This window comes from Podarcis muralis, chromosome 9, assembly GCF_964188315.1.
Source record: "Podarcis muralis chromosome 9, rPodMur119.hap1.1, whole genome shotgun sequence".
Classification (NCBI taxonomy): domain Eukaryota; kingdom Metazoa; phylum Chordata; class Lepidosauria; order Squamata; family Lacertidae; genus Podarcis; species Podarcis muralis.
The window spans coordinates 15,034,802-15,049,522 of NC_135663.1; the positions used below are offsets into that span (position 1 = coordinate 15,034,802).

Consider the following 14,721-nt stretch of genomic DNA (forward strand, 5'->3'; position numbering starts at 1 on the left):
GCCTCTTCATACCACTGGGGAAGAACAGCAGGACAGGGCTATCCACCCTGGGCTTCCCAGAGGCACCTGGGTAGCCACTGGGCAAACCAGGATGCTGAACTGGACAGGCCTTTGGTTTGATCCATTAGGGCTGCTCCTCTGTTTTCTTAGGTTCTTACTCTGCCATAGTTTGTCCTGATTTGAAACAAAGAGGGTGATAGTTCTTTGGTTAAACATATACTAGAAAACAAAACAAAACTATCCGTTGTTCAAAATGAAACTCACCAGCGCAGTCCATGAAATGGCAAGCTGCGCACTGCACATCATTCTGCACTTATGAGTCTGCATTGGCATGCATATGCTCTAGGAGCAAGAGTAGGCTTCCTCAAACTCAGCCCTCCAGATGTTTTTGGCCCACAACTCCCATGGTCCCTAGCTAGCAGGACCAGTGGTCAGGGATGATGGGAATTGAAGTCTCAAAATATCTGGGGGGCTGAGTTTGAGGAAGCCTGAGCAGGAGTGAGATCTGCCCAGCCCCAACTCAGATATTTGACGTCTAGTGACCAGGGAACCAGGAGATAGAACCTTGGCAACTTTAACAACTAACCCTAATGCTTCTTAAAGATGCCCGCAACCATCCTCACCAAAAAAGGCAAAAGTGATTCACTAGTGAGATATACCAGGAAAATTAGGAATGTCCCACCAGTGTGTGAGATTGGGATGGAAGTGGGGAGGAAGAGGCCAAGAATTCAGCAGATATTGAGTGGAACATACTGCTCACATTCCACTGGGTAGAGTAGGGTAGGGTGAAGTTGAGAAGCAACAGATTGATAAAGCTAAACTAGGGTAGTTTAACAGAGCTCTTGTTAAAAAGCTGTAGACAGGTAGGAAAGATGTTGGGGACTATTGTTAAGTATGGATGGGTACCTGCCAACATCTACACCCCATCAGGAAGCCCAGTGTTGACCCACCCCCATACCCCTCACTTTGATCATCTAGCTGGTCATTACTGCAAGTGGATGCCCTCTCCAAGCATGTGAAGAGTGACAAGCAAAGAGGCGGAGGAAGAGAAAGGCATCCACTTGCCTTGGTCGCTACTTGTTGGAAGTGATATGGATTGGCCCAGAGGAGCGGGCAAGCAAACAGGAAGTGGTGACCATGGGAAGGAAGCAGGGGGAGACCCAAAGGCCTCTTGACTAAGTGCCAACTCCGCCCCCCATAAACCTGGAACTGACACTAGACAGTTCTTTTGGGCACAGAAATCAGCATGTTGGAAGCCACAGAGATGAATGCCAGACATGTTGGGCTCATTTCATATAAATCACATGGATGAGGAAATAATATTTTTTAATACTCGGAGAAAATAGGCTGAGTTATTGCCACTGGCTTAGCTACTTTCCAGTTAAGACTGCTCTCCGAGGACACCACCTCTTTCCCAACACAAGAAGACCCTTCTTCCGTCAATTTTGTGGCATCACTAACTTCTAATTCTTTTCACAATGAGAGTGGGAGAGACACATAAAACCGGCGCCCAATCTCAACTTCATATAAAGTACCTGAAGCCCCACTAATACTGAGAGGAATGGAGAAACTGGCAGAAATATAACCACCCTCACAATCACGATAAGAAAATCATCTACTCAAGGACAGGTACAACAAGTAGCTTGATACCTTTGATTGGGCCACTCCTGCCAGTACAGCAGTGGGAAAGGACTTTTGATTGTAACATACGGAAATGAAAGCACAACGGGAATATTAGGTTATTATAGAGCAATCCGCAACCCATATCAGTATATACAGCCCAAAGATTAGATCCACTGAGATTAGGTGAAGGGATGAAATGCTTTAATAACAGGCTGGGTACATGCAGGTTGGCTCAAAAACAAACCAATACTTAAAGCAGCTGCAAATATGGGTCACAGCACAGCACAAATTCTAAGCATTTTGTCTCCTTGGGGAGTTCACAGCACAAATACCCATGCTGTTGGGCCACCCAGAAGGCTCACTGTGCTTTATAAAATGCCCAGGGAATTACAGGATCACCAGCCAATGAGACATATACTACTCACAGAGGGGGAAATACAAATGCAGTCATTTAGGTTCATTCCAGCTTGCGGTTTCTGATTCGCTGACGTTACTAACAGTGTAGCGCTAATAGACACTGTTCTAGCACACAGATACGGAATCAGGAACATGGCGTGCTAAGACTATGTAGCATCACAGTCCAGGGCACTGCAAGCAGTACTCAAATTATTAGGGTGGAGGGAGGAGGGATGGCAAGCTTTCATGAAGTTCACCTGTTCCAACCTGCCCGTCCCTTCCAATTTTAGCCACGCCCCCTCCATTTTTGCATTCTAATAACAGTATCTAAGGGGAGCATCAAAAAATGCCAGGGGCCTTCTTTCGCACTCTGTGAAACTTAAATGCGCAGGGGAGAATTAAGATTAGTAGGTGTATGGTGTAATGTTAAAAAAAAACAACCCAAAAAACTAACCTTCCAGCCATTGCATTTATTACCAGTATTCTTTTAAGTAAACAGTGTGTTCTTCTGTTAATCCCACCCTCTTCCCATCCCTACGGAATCTAGCATTTGAGATTTCTGAAAGCATGAACAAGCACAGATCCACGAAGGAACATCTGCACTGGTGCCAGCACTTCTTGGATCTGTCTAGATTACCTGACTGTTTGTGTACGTCTGACAGGGTAAGTAACGAAAGCTGCTACCAAATTAGAGTTAGCCATGAATTTCAACATCCTGTTATGCTTTGCCCTACCTGGTTATTGGTGGGCATGGTGGATCTTGTTATGGCACAACCTGGTTATTGGTGGGCATAGGAGCCAACTCCTAGAGGCTGAGGTCCCTTTGGGCTCCCCAATAAAATATTTGAACCCCACTGATGGACATTGCTATTCAAATGGTATATGCCACATCTTCTGCCCACCCAGAAATATCTTATTCAAGTTGGTACCCCTGTAGGTGTCTCTGCTTTTTAAGATGCTGTCACCTTGCCAACAAAGGTCTGTATAGTTAAAGCTATGGTTTTCCCAGTAGTGATGTATGGAAATGAGAGCTGGACCATAAAGAAGAATTGATGCTTTTGAATTATGGTGCTGGAGGAGACTCTTGAGAGTCCCATGGACTGCAAGAAGATCAAACCTCTCCATTCTGAAGGAAATCAGCCCTGAGTGCTCACTGGAAGGACAGATTGTGAAGCTGAGGCTCCAATACTTTGGCCACCTCATGAGAAGAGAAGACTCCCTGGAAAAGACCCTGATGTTGGGAAAGATTGAGGGCACAAGGAGAAGGGAAGACAGAGGACGAGATGGTTGGGCAGTGTTCTCGAAGCTACCAGCATGAGTTTGACCAAATTGCAGGAGGCAGTGGAAGACAGGAGTGCCTGGCGTGCTCTGGTCCATGGGGTCACGAAGAGTCCGACATGACTAAATGACTAAACAACAACAAGCACCCCTGTAGGTGGGGAATAATGGACATGAATGGGACATGGAGCTGTTCCAGGTACCAGGGATGTGAGCTACAGCCGCCTGAAGGGAGCAGAGAGCAGCTATGCATGCAGAGTGCAAAGTGGGGGGGGGGATGATGACTGCTGAGAAGATCTGTGTCTTGCTAAGGAAAGATGCCCTGCAAATGAGAACAAAGGGACTAGAGAAAATGTTGCACAGCCTTACAGGAAATGGAGTGCACAGCTAATAGCATCTCTCCCTATTTGTTTAAGAATACCAACACAATTAAGGGCGAATTTCAAACAAATCATCAGCTGCTAGTGGCTGGTTTCTAGGGAGATATTTCTATAGCAAAATGCTTTTAATGGTTTAATTATAGTGGTTCTGTGAACAAATTTTAATAAGTATGCAGCTGTTTGAAAGAAACTGGGCTTTTAAAAAATGCATTATATAGGACATCTTTGGTGAGGTTTATCTTTTCTTTTCCTTCTGGTAGTTTATTTGAAAGAGGTTTTTTAAAAAATAAAATCCATGTTTCTACGCACATATGGGCTATGATGAGTTGAATCCGTGACATGTAAGGAAGGCCAATTAGTAACTTTTTAGTATAAACAGATGAAGGAGTAGAAGAAGAAAAGCAGGGGAAGTGTGCAATACGAGGAGGAATCCTCATATTTCTGTTGCGGGTAGTTGTTCTAAACCATGCGCTAGATGGTGAAAGAAAGAAAGATAACTATGGGAAGGAAAGATGCTGATAATTTTCAACAAAAGGTAACACACATTGTGCCAGGGACTGTGCTGAGGAGAGCAGCACTGGAGAAGAATGGTGGGAGCCACCCCTCCCCCTCCCCCTGATCCTGAATCTTCCCAGAAGCAGGACGACAATATAGATTTAGAACAGTGGTTTGCAGAGGGGCATAATTCAGAAAGCAGAAGCTGGGAAATACTGGATGGGGAACAGCTAGGAGAAGAAACACTGGAAGAGAGAGTTGACAGATTCACACTCTCTGGACAGCATGCACCCACCCATCCCCTTCTCCAAAGACACAGAGAGCTCAGAAAGTCTCAGAACAGAAAGCGCAGAGGGTACAAACTCAGATTACAAGATGTAGGAGTGACGTAGATTAACAGGGATGGAGGAGGGGGGAGTGAGCCTTAATTGGGAGCACCGCCATTTCTAGGGAGACATGTTCTTTTTTCTCTCACTGTGATTATTAAAGAATCTAACTGGTAAGACATTTCTTTCGTTTGATCTTCTTATTTAGTGTCATGGGGGAGGAAGCCAATTTCCCAAAGCCTGACACATTGTTATGGTGTAACTCTGCCACAAGCCTGCAAATCTTATGGTCCACCAAGCCAAACACAGCACAATAGCTACACAGGGTGCTTGAGATCTCCCCTCCTGATATTTTTGCAGTCCCAGGTTAGAAGCAATAAGAAGGCATTTATCAAGCCCAAGTTGGACCACCAGATATGGTTGGTGGGTTGAGTTTGGCTTGGTGGGTCACAAGTAGAATAGACCAGGCCCTCTTCTGGGGAATGAAAAAAAATGGATCATTTGGAAAATTTGGATAACAAACATTATTGGGTAGATCCACTACCCTGATCTGATTTCTCCAAGCCTCTCATGACATACCTTACTGAGTGTGGGTGACTGAAATGCTGCCATTTTAAATTGCTCACAAACGGCCCAGAGCTACAATTTGTCATTCTCACTTCCTGAAACAATACACAGACCAAAATGCAGTTGCCCTTCGGAAAATGAGTTTGTTCAAATCCTGCAATGCAGTTCCCCATCCGAAAAAATATGTACAAAAATGCATATAATATTAGGAGGGCATGTGTATAAGAATTCATGTATTTGTGGAAACAAATGCATTTTATCTGGGGAAATTGCTTGCAAAAATGTGTCTATTAGGAGACTCTAAACAGTTGCTGAATTTTCACCAGGACTCCCGGCCCTGCACACAATCTGATGTGGAAATGTGATGAACTACAGTTCAGATTGGATCAGTTCAGTTCATCATCTGTCCCTGAATGCGAGTACTTGCATTTGGTGATGTTTTGGCCTTAATTATAGTCTATGGGATTGAAATGCTTAATTTTCCTTCAGCTTTTTCCACCATCCTGTTCTCTCTGCAAGGTGAGGAGCAGCCAAGTTGCATTTAAAATAAAAAGTTGGTAGTTACAGACTGCAGAACTGCAGCTGCTGGTAAATCCATCAGGAGGGTCCACTGATGCAGCAAGGATGGAGGCATCAAACAGCACCTTGCTTCACACCTGGAGTCAACCCTGCAGATGTGCACCATGCAAACAACTTGGTGGCCAAGCTGCTATACTGGCTTCACTTCAGGGATGGTTGTGGCATTGGCAGAATCCCACATACATTACAATCCTTTGCCCATTCCCCACTTCCCCTGCCCCCTAACCAGGCTTTCTTCACCACTGAGTACCCAAAATATGCTGCCGTATATCAAATACTTCTTCTTGTTGTTTAGTCGTTTAGTCGTGTCCGACTCTTCGTGACCCCATGGACCAGAGCACGCCAGGCACTCCTGTCTTCCACTGCCTCCCGCAGTTTGGTCAAACTCATGCTGGTAGCTTTGAGAACACTGTCCAACCATCTCATCCTCTGTTGTCCCCTTCTCCTTGTGCCCTCCATCTTTCCCAACATCAGGGTCTTTTCCAGGGAGTCTTCTCTTCTCATGAGGTGGCCAAAGTCTTGGAGCCTCAGCTTCAGGATCTGTCCTTCCAGTGAGCACTCAGGGCTGATTTCCTTCAGAATGGAAATACTTCTAACCATTCTCAAAAATGGTGACAATTCTGCACAACTAAACTGGGCGCCAAGCCTACGAAGTGTGTTGGCTGGAAGAGGTTCAACATGTTGGTGGAGAAATCACTGAATGTGATATTAAGCATGAACAAACGTAAAGAGAAAGCCAGACAGATGAATACATAGCTATGAACCCGTGAATGAAATTCACATTATGACTCAGGATTTTATCCTCTCCTTTCCCTTCCTTTGCATTCAGTAGGTACTACAGATCTTACGGGAATACGATCCCCCGCCATAATTCCTTTAACTTGAAGGAAACGAAACTGTACTAGCGATAAGGGAGGCTCAGCTTAGTATATGTTTACATGTGTTGATTGGGTATATATATAGCGTAAGAACACCAATCAGAAAAATGCCACTGAGCAGCAAATATGGAAAGTAACTAGTCTGCAAAGTGGAACACTATGGCCATGGATTAAAAATGAAGAATGGGGAAAGGGCAGAAAAGGGTGATGTTGCAGAAAAGGCTTGCTCCCATGAGTATTATGTGAAGAGGCTAATCCTTTTTGTTTGAAATCTGTTTTTTTTGTTGTTGCTTTTTTTTAATGTAGGAAAAAATAGTTAGTTAGCCCTGTGCACACTCACATTTTTAGGGATGTACTTAAGTGTCTGCTTAACAATCTTAAACATGTGTCTGCCCAATGCTATCAACGTATGAGCTCAGAGGAACATACACCCAGGCGAATGTGCAAAGGTTTGGAAAACTTCGGCAAAACACATATTTGTAAACATGTGCATCATATAGATCCAACCAGGGGTTTGAGGGGCAAATTGTCCCTGGTGAGGTCCTCTAGGTAGTGACCCTCAACCACCCATCCACTATCTCAAAAGCCCACAATGTCTCAGAGCAAAGCTAAATTGGGTACTTGAAGGGATGCAGTTTTCTAGACCCACCAACTCACAGAAAGGTAACTAGCCCAAAAGGGCATCAGTGCCAATGGGGCCAAAACACATGTCAACAGCACCCTAAAGTGCCAGGGAGATTGGGGCAAGATGGAGGGTGCTGGATCAGAAAGCTGGGATTAGCCATGGCTCTCTGTTTAGTCAACACTCGGTAACATACATGGGTTTTTGGGTGAAAGCTGTTATTAAAATCAGCTTCCAGAACATCTGACTCACCCAGTAAATATAAATTTGAAATTACTCCCAGTTATGAAACCCAGTGAAGATATTGCTATAGAAGCACTGCAGTCCATATGTAATTCATTCCTTTGTATTATCACACTGACTCATCTCCTTCTGAGTCACCCATCTAAGATACAATATCCTCAGGTGTATCATTCTGTGCCATGATGTGCTGGTAAGAATTTCAGATTTCTTTGTCTGTGTTTGCTGTTCCAGTGTTACCGCACCATCAATGAGATCCATTATGACACAGATGGAGTGGGAACCTTCAGCGCTCCAGATGGATTACAACTCGCATCATCCCTGATCACTGGCTGGGGCTGATGGGAGTTGTAGTCCAACAAGATCTGGAAGGCCACAGCTTCCCCATGCTTGCTTCACAAGAAAGGGAGTGCTGCTGCAGTGCTCAGTATTAAATACGAAACCTGCCCCACTCTGAGGAATCAGGGTAGATACTGAGGAATAAACTATCAGAACTCCTTGGAAGACCTGGAGTAGCTCAGTAAGTAGAGTACGGAACACTTAATCTCAGGGCCCCACGTTGGTCCCTTCCAATTCTACATTTCTATGAGTCTATGAATCTTATGTGCTGCAAAAGCTGAAGATGACCTAGGAAACCATCTATAAGAATACAGCAGCCTCCCATTTATTCAACCTCAGTGAACTGCATGTCATCTGCATTCCCTCTCTCTTTCATATGTTTGCATTTTCATTCTTCTACCTATATTGGGAGAGTTCCTTAGGCCAAAAGAGAAGATAAAAGTGCATGGAGGGGAATCAATATATTCATTAAAAATGGAAATAAATGATCTCCCAGACTAACCCTTGTTGATCTCTTTAGCAATTGTTTTCCTGGAAATGCTTCAGGCCTGTTTGGATACAGGAGGTTCTATTATAACAATGAAAATTTATAGAACGGTGTCTAAGCCAGGAGGAGGTTACTAGCCTCTAAAAAAATTCTATGGCACACATTTTGTTCCATAAGTGGGGGACCTTTGGCCCTTCAGATGTTGCTGCACTAGAACTCCCATAATCCCAGGCCATTTGATATCCTAGTTAGGGCTGACAGTTCAGCATCATCTGGAGGGACAGAGATTCTTCATCCCTGTTCTGTTGCATCACACATAACTTTTCAAGTAAAGGTGTCATGTTGATTGTGAGGCATCCTTGTACTGTCCATTCCATTCCTCGAGGTACAACAAAAGCCTGCAAGAATTATAGCACTCCAAATGGGCAGAAGGTAATAAAGGGGAGTGGGGAATGGTGCCTAGAGAGGCCCACCACCTAGGAAGGATACGATCCGTGCCAGGAAACAACACAGCACCTTTAATCATTTCTCCCATGATGCACCCTACTGACCACATGTCAACTGAAAACAAAAATGAAATGAAGGTAAACAAGAACAACAACAAGAACAACAACAACAGAACAACAAATAAATGAGAAGACTTATCTGGTTGGGTCAACAGAACAGGCATGATTCCTTGCTTCTATGACTCCGGGGAAGAATCAAGTACGGCTGATTCTGGAGCTCTGGAGCTCCTCTCCTTAGAAAGCAGAGCCAGAAAGTCACAGAGCACCTCCTGCCCACTGTTGCATCCATCTATTCCTGTCCTCTTACAACCTCCTTGTAAGATAACCAGCAGGAAACAGCTGCTGCAGATACAAGTTGTATTGGACAAGACGCCAAGGGAGCAGCAGGTGGAGGAGGAGCCAATCTCTTCTCTTGCCCCTGTGAGACCCAAACTGAAAGCTCTCCGACTGTGATGTGAACACAACCCTACAGCTCTGGTGCTTAGATTTCACTCTCCTGAATAAAAGCTTCCCCAACGTTTATGCCTGCAAATAAGCAGCATACTGATGGAACAACCTTTCAAGGAGCATTTCCATGCATATCCCCACGGAGTGATTAGTTGCATCTGGTAGATACAAGTGTGTGGACAATTCAGCCTTTTCCCCATCCTTCCTGCCCCCCATCAAGGCCTGATTTCCATCCGTATCTCAGCAGTGAGAAAGGAAGGAGGGGGATATTTCATTTCCCAAGCAAATGTCCTTCTGAGTGCCAAGGTCTCATTTTTTTTTGCTTTTTAGAAATGGAATGTCCTTTGGGCAATCACTTCTTTGAGTACAAAAGATGGCTTACATTAAACTTTCCAGTTGGGGGAAGGAGTTGGGCAGAACAGAGAGAGGGGGAGTAGGTAGCTAGGGGTAGAACGGTTAATCTTTATTGCTAAATATGTCTATACTTGCCTATGTGCACGAGAGTGATGCAGCAAGAAAGAAAGAAAGAAAGAAAGAAAGAAAGAAAGAAAGAAAGAAAGAAAGAAAGAAAGAAAGAAAGAAAGAAAATTCAGTGAACAGTGTAAGACCTAAGGCTAGCTACTGTTTGTCACCATAGCTTTGTGACCATAATTAAATAACTAATTTAAAAATATAGGTCTCATCTGCATCCTTATAAGCATATTGGTTTCTATCCTAAAGAGATCTTATTTTCTGGAGACATATGCAAATCAACTTGCCTTTAGCCTGTAGCAAAGGAGCTACAGTTTCCCCCTTATAAGTTGAAATCCCAGCAGCTAAATGACCAAGGCTTCTAACATAGCATTGCTTAGAAATGTGATTCAGTTGTCTGGGGAATCCACTTATTTGCTGCAGTATAACACCTTTTGGGATTCGTGAACAGCCAAATTCAAAATAAAGGTTGCAGGATGGTTTTGCATGGCATGTAGGATAGCACTGCAAACATACATTCCCAGTAGGTTGGGGAAGGAGGGGGAAAAACAGCCTCTCTGCTTTCGAAATGGGAAAGTAGAGCAGGTGACACCCTTCCCAGTTAATCAAGAGGTGAACTGCTGGCCTGAAGGTGACTAACCAGGAAAGAGATCTTGGGGTTGTGCAGATATCTCGAGTATGCAGTGGCAGGAAAAATAGCAAACTCCATACTAGGCGTTATTACAAAAAGAACTGATAGCAAAGCAGGCAACATTGTGGTGCCTTTGCATTTAAAGTGCAACCACACCTGGAATGCTGTGTACAATCTCAAAAAAGGGTACCACTGAAGTGGGAGCAGTGCAGAAAAGAGCAACAAAAATTATCGAAAGGTTGCAACACATTTCGTATGTGGGAAAGCTGAAGCAATTGGAGATGTTAAAAAAATCACTAAGTGGAGATACAATAAAGCAGAGGTAACCAACACTGTGTTGGTCTACAGCTTCCATCATCCTGAGACAACACTGTCAGTAGTTGGTATGATAGGAGCTGAGATCAACTGACATCTGGAAGGCACCCCATTGACTTCATGAGCGGGTTTCTAAACAGATGTATGGTGTGGCCAAAAGTGTATGGAAAAATGTGTTCTCTCTCATAACATTAGAAGCCAGAGATTATCCAGTGAAAACCGACTGGAAGTCGGTTCCCGGCAAGCTAAAGAAGGCACTGCTTCACGGGCGTATTCAGTTTCTGGGATTCAATACCGCAGGATGTGGTGGCAGCTGCTAACCTTCAAAAGCCATTCAAAAAATTAAAGGAATACCCATCTAGGACCAGGGACACTAATACTGGTTGATGGGCACAAGATGGAAAAGAACAGACCAATGGGAACATCATCTGGACCTACAACCTGCCATCAAACCCACTTATTCCATTTTGTAGCATTTAATCCATCACAGAACTTGAGCTAACATTGTCATGGTTTGGGAGGCAGGTGGACAGGCCCCCTCTTCCAGACCACCACGTTGTCTACTTTCACTCAATATGATGTATAAAAGATTAGCCACAATAACGCTGTAAAAGACACTGTGCTATGCAGAGCATGGCTACCCATGTTTTGCAGGCTCGTAGTGGATAGCTCCTGTAAACGACTCAGGTAACAAGTGATATCACTCCAGGTGTGTAACATTTTGTGATGTTTAAGGACATTTTACTCTCATTAAAATAGTCCTCACACTTTTCCTTCCTCAGCAATGCCCACCATTTTGGGGTGCCCCCCCCACATTTATTTCCCTAACTCCAGCCTTTAATCCATTCTTCCCTGCACAACCTCTCCTTTACACACACCCCGGCCGGCGGTTCGAATGCCCGTGACGGGGTGAGCTCCCGTTGCTTGGTCCCTGCTCCTGCCAACCTAGCAGTTCGAAAGCACACCAGTGCAAGTAGATAAATAGGTACCACTCTGGCGGGAAGGTAAACGGCATTTCTGTGTGCTGCTCTGGTTCGCCAGAAGCGGCTTAGTCATGCTGGCCACATGACCTGGAAGCTGTATGCCGGCTCCCTTGGCCAATAAAGCAAGATGAGCGCTGCAACCCCAGAGTCGGGCACGACTGGACCTAATGGTCAGGGGTCCCTTTACCTTTTTATTGTTGAAAACAGAAACGGGCTGGGGGCTGGAAACCCAGGGAAACAAGAATCTTGCAAAACTTGCCAGACTCTCCTGTTAACAGTGAAACCCTATACCTGCCTTCTCAGAAGTAAGGTCCACTGAGTTCAGTGGGGCTTACTCCCAGGTGAGTATAGGATTGCAGCCTATGTCATGCAGCATGATCTACAAGGAGGATGGGTGTAGAAGAAGGCTGTAAGGCTCTGGGATGTTAGCCGAAGCGCTCCCTTTCTCCTCTGCCTCTGCAACCTCCTCTGCAAACTGGCCTTGAGTGAGCAATGGTCTGAAGCACATGCTACATTGATATGGGGATGCCACAGAAATGGAGAGTAGACACATATGTGGAAATAAAGAGGAATCATTTTGTTTTGAAATGTATGAGTAGGATGCTTGTGTTTATAGGGTGGAATTGCACACCCAGGACCTTGTTGGCAAAAACATCTGCGTGAAACCTCTCTCACTGCTTCCTTCAATGAGAGACTATCCTATACTGGGGACATCTTGAGAAACAAATCTCCAGTTCTACCAAAAAGAATATTGAATTATGGTATCAATATGTGTGCGTGCACATGTCATGCTTCCCTATCTTTTGAGCAATGCCATGGTCCACCTTTGCTGAGAAGAATACAGTGGTAGCCAGATTTTCCAGGACATTTTTCTGCAGCACGTGGGACATTCTTATGCATTTTGCATAGTGAGAGATGTATGACAAGTGTCACCCAAATGAGCATTATCTTCCTCAGAAACTTGGCTTGTTGAAACCAGAGCTTTACAGGTGCTTCATTACACGCTCCCAAAAACTACATGGGCAGGCTCTCTCCCACCTCAATGTGAGAAGCAGAAGCCCTGCACATAGAAAAGAATCTGTGTATGGAGTTTCGCCTCCCATGGAAGTCAATGGGGGGCAGAATTCTGCAGAGTGAATATAGTAATAATAATAATAATTTATTATTTATACCCTGCCCATCTGGCTGATTTTCCCCAGCCACTCTGGGAGGCTCCCAATCGAGTGTTAAAAACAATACAGCATTAAATATTAAAAACTTCCCTAAACAGGGCTGCCTTCAGATGTCTTCTAAAGATAAGATAGCTGCTTATTTCCTTCACATCTGAAGGGAGGGCATTCCACAGGGTGGGCGCCACTACCGAGAAGGCCCTCTGAACTGTATGCACACACTGGCTGAGCAACTGAGATGGGTCACAACAGAACTCAACTTTAATCATCATGTGTGAAAGTTTTGATAAATTCCCCTCACATAAGTGCTAGTGCAGGTGGCCCTCCATATACCTTTTTATGCATGTGCTGGGTTCTGCAGATGTGTGGCTGTAGGGTCGTTCATCTGCTAACCTCTTCAACTGGTTTCCATATGCAAACTGTTGCAAACTATCCTCCTATCTTTCCATAACATCCTATATTCCCAACGTTTGAGAGAAAATGACCACAGCTTGTTGGAAAGGCTGACCCTATGTTAATCACCAAGAAGCGCCAAATATTAATCAGTGCTCATGACCTTATGTGTATCTGAAGAAGTGTGCATGCACACGAAAGCTCATACCAAGAACTAACTTAGTTGGTCTTTAAGGTGCTACTGGAAGGAATTTTTTTTGTTTTGACTATGGCAGACCAACACGGCTACCCATCTGTAACATGACCTTATGCTTATCGCACCAGCTGTCAAAAGATTTCTCAAGCCAATTTACCCTCCTCCTAGCATGCTGGTGGAAGTCTTTTACAGCAAAGAAGATGTAAATATGTGTGTTTTGTTAATATAAATGTGTTTTTATTCCTTGCCTACAAGAGATGAACTAGAAAGCTTCTTTCTTTCTTTCTTTCTTTCTTTCTTTCTTTCTTTCTTTCTTTCTTTCTTTCTTTCTCTCTCTCTCTCTCTCTCTCTCTCTCTCTCTCTCTTTCCTTCTTTCTTAGATTGCAGTTGTTTTCATTTTCTAATATTACTTTCACCACCTTAAGAGATGGCAAAAAGAATATCACCGAAGCTCAAAATGAACAGGGCAAGAGAAGGGTGTGGGTGGGGTGAGCAGAGCTTTTGGGGGGGGGGCAGGGGTTGTGCAGACCTCATGCACACACAAAAAAGGAAAGTTCATTCTGGAAATCTGGTTCGGAGTTCCATTTCTAGGAAGCGCCGAAGGACTGCCGGATCCCTTCTAGGCAACAAACGGGTAAGTCAACACATTCAGAACAAAATGTTGTATCGACTCACCTCCGGAGTCTATACAGCATCATGGTGGACCCAGACTAACGATGCATTAGCAAGCAAAAGATTATGATGTCACCACAAACATCAAAAAAATTACAATTTTCAAAACATTCAGCCAAAAGAGGGAAGGGGGGGAGGAAACAAAGTTTAAAGGAACAAATGGGCCGTTTTCTTTAAAATGCAATCAATAAGAAAAAGCTTACAAGTCTGTCATCAGTGGCTGGTTCGTCTATAACCCCCCAAAAGGCGTTAACAAATATAAGGGTAAAAGCATGAAGAGCTGCTTGATAGCATTTGTCATATAGCTGGCGGTTCGGGTTTTTGTTTTGTTTTGTTTGTTTTGTTTTGCTGCTGATTCCCAAGTGACTCCAATCATAATTACACACACCCCTAAGATTCAGCTTTTTTCGCTTCTGTCTTTGTATCCTCCTCTCATATATTGCTTGCTTAATAGGAAAAAGTCAAGGATGAGGCTGCGGGGGATGAAAGAGAAATAATTCGATGAAGGTTGCAGCAAATGGCATAAGGATACAATCCCTTCCTGGAAAGAGGATTTTGTGGCGCACCATTTCTCCCATAATGCATCCTACTGACCATATATCCACTAGAACAGCAGAGACAAGGAAATGAAGAGAGAAAGGGAGGGGGGAAGGCAAAGTTAACTAAGACACTTTGGCTCCTACAGGAGGGTAAAAAGAGCAGATTGATCAGAGAAAGCACAGATTTAT

The 14,721-nt window shown here is 44.1% G+C and overlaps 1 protein-coding gene across 10 annotated transcripts in view; it reads right to left on the reverse strand.

Annotated features, from left to right (window-relative positions):
- MAPK10 (mitogen-activated protein kinase 10) overlaps positions 1-14,721 on the reverse strand; it is a 240,606-nt gene that overhangs the window by 35,846 nt on the left and 190,039 nt on the right. For 9 of the 10 annotated variants that reach the window (XM_028743641.2, XM_028743639.2, XM_028743646.2 and 6 more), the window contains one exon: positions 14,526-14,597. In XM_028743641.2, the coding sequence (XP_028599474.1) occupies positions 14,526-14,597 (72 nt within the window). Of the gene's footprint in view, positions 1-8,699; positions 8,772-14,525; positions 14,598-14,721 lie in introns of all 10 variants that reach the window. The other variant, XM_028743644.2, reaches the window with a different exon arrangement.